The sequence below is a fragment of the Sinocyclocheilus anshuiensis genome, unplaced genomic scaffold (assembly GCF_001515605.1).
Source record: "Sinocyclocheilus anshuiensis isolate Anshui unplaced genomic scaffold, SAMN03320099.WGS_v1.1 scaffold2952, whole genome shotgun sequence".
NCBI classification, from domain to species: Eukaryota; Metazoa; Chordata; class Actinopteri; order Cypriniformes; family Cyprinidae; genus Sinocyclocheilus; species Sinocyclocheilus anshuiensis.
Window position 1 is genome coordinate 4,995 of NW_015554206.1, and position 1,211 is coordinate 6,205.

At 35.4% G+C, this 1,211-nt stretch overlaps 1 protein-coding gene across 1 annotated transcript in view; it reads right to left on the reverse strand.

Moving 5' to 3' along the window:
• The window catches only part of LOC107671053 (CREB-regulated transcription coactivator 2-like), a 12,335-nt gene that overhangs the window by 4,897 nt on the left and 6,227 nt on the right, over positions 1 to 1,211 (reverse strand). The window contains exon 6 of the mRNA XM_016463900.1: positions 347 to 441. Within this exon, the coding sequence (XP_016319386.1) occupies positions 347 to 441 (95 nt within the window). The remainder of the gene's footprint in view (positions 1 to 346; positions 442 to 1,211) is intronic.

The following is a 1,211-nucleotide window of genomic DNA, read 5'->3' on the forward strand; positions in this document are numbered from 1 at the left end:
CTGTTTGTCTCACACTGACACACACACGGACACTCACTCACACACACACACTGACACTCACTCACACACACACAATCACTCACACACACACACTCACTCACACTGACACACACACTGACACTCACACACTCACACTGACACACACACACACACACTGACACACACACACACTGACACTCACACACTCACACTGACACACACACACACACTGACACACACACACACTGACACTCACACACTCACACTGACACACACACACACACTGACACACACACACACTGACACTCACACACTCACACACACACTCTCACACAGTCTTACTCTCACACACACACACGTCACTTACCGGCTCGTCTGCCCGGTGCTGTGAGGCCTGCGGAGAACAGATCTCCAGCCGGAGGATTCATCACACTGGTGTGCAGCGCCGAGTCCGAGTTAGTCCTGCAGACACACACACACACACACACACACACACATGAAATACAGCACACACTCAGAGCCATGTGATTTACTGGAGAACTGGACTCAACATCAGCAGAACAACCAGAGACGCTCAACAGAAGTCAGTCAATCTACTGCTTTCTGACCGAGAGAGAGAAACAGATCACCTGTCCTAAACTAATCTCTGAGAATCGATTAAAATAGTCAATAATTAATTAAATCATAAAATGTAAAATTAAAATAAATAATACATTTTTAAACAAAAACCATCAAAAGTCACTGAAAATAAATCATTAAGATGTAAAATAAAAATTAACTTCATCAGAATAAAATACTTACTAAACTAATTACATGATAAAAATTTACAATTCAAATAAATCAATTTTACAATAAAAACAAATCAAAATAAAAGTCACTAAAAATAAATCAAAGCTGTAAAATCAAAATTAATAACTTTTTAACAAAAATCAAAATAAAACACTTACTAAAAAGTAATTAAACCATAAAAATGTAAAATTTAAATGAATAATTGTAAAAAAAAAACACTCAATTTTAAGAAAAGCATTAAAATGTTACATTTAAAAGAAATAATTTATAAATTAAATCTATCGATACAAAAAAAAAAAAAATATATATATATATATATAAGTGTTCATTTTGGACCTTGCATGCAAGAATAAATGTTACCAAACAGGCATCAACACACACATATATACACACAAAAACTTGCATGATGCATTGAAATGAAACACTTCTATCTGAGTGAGGGA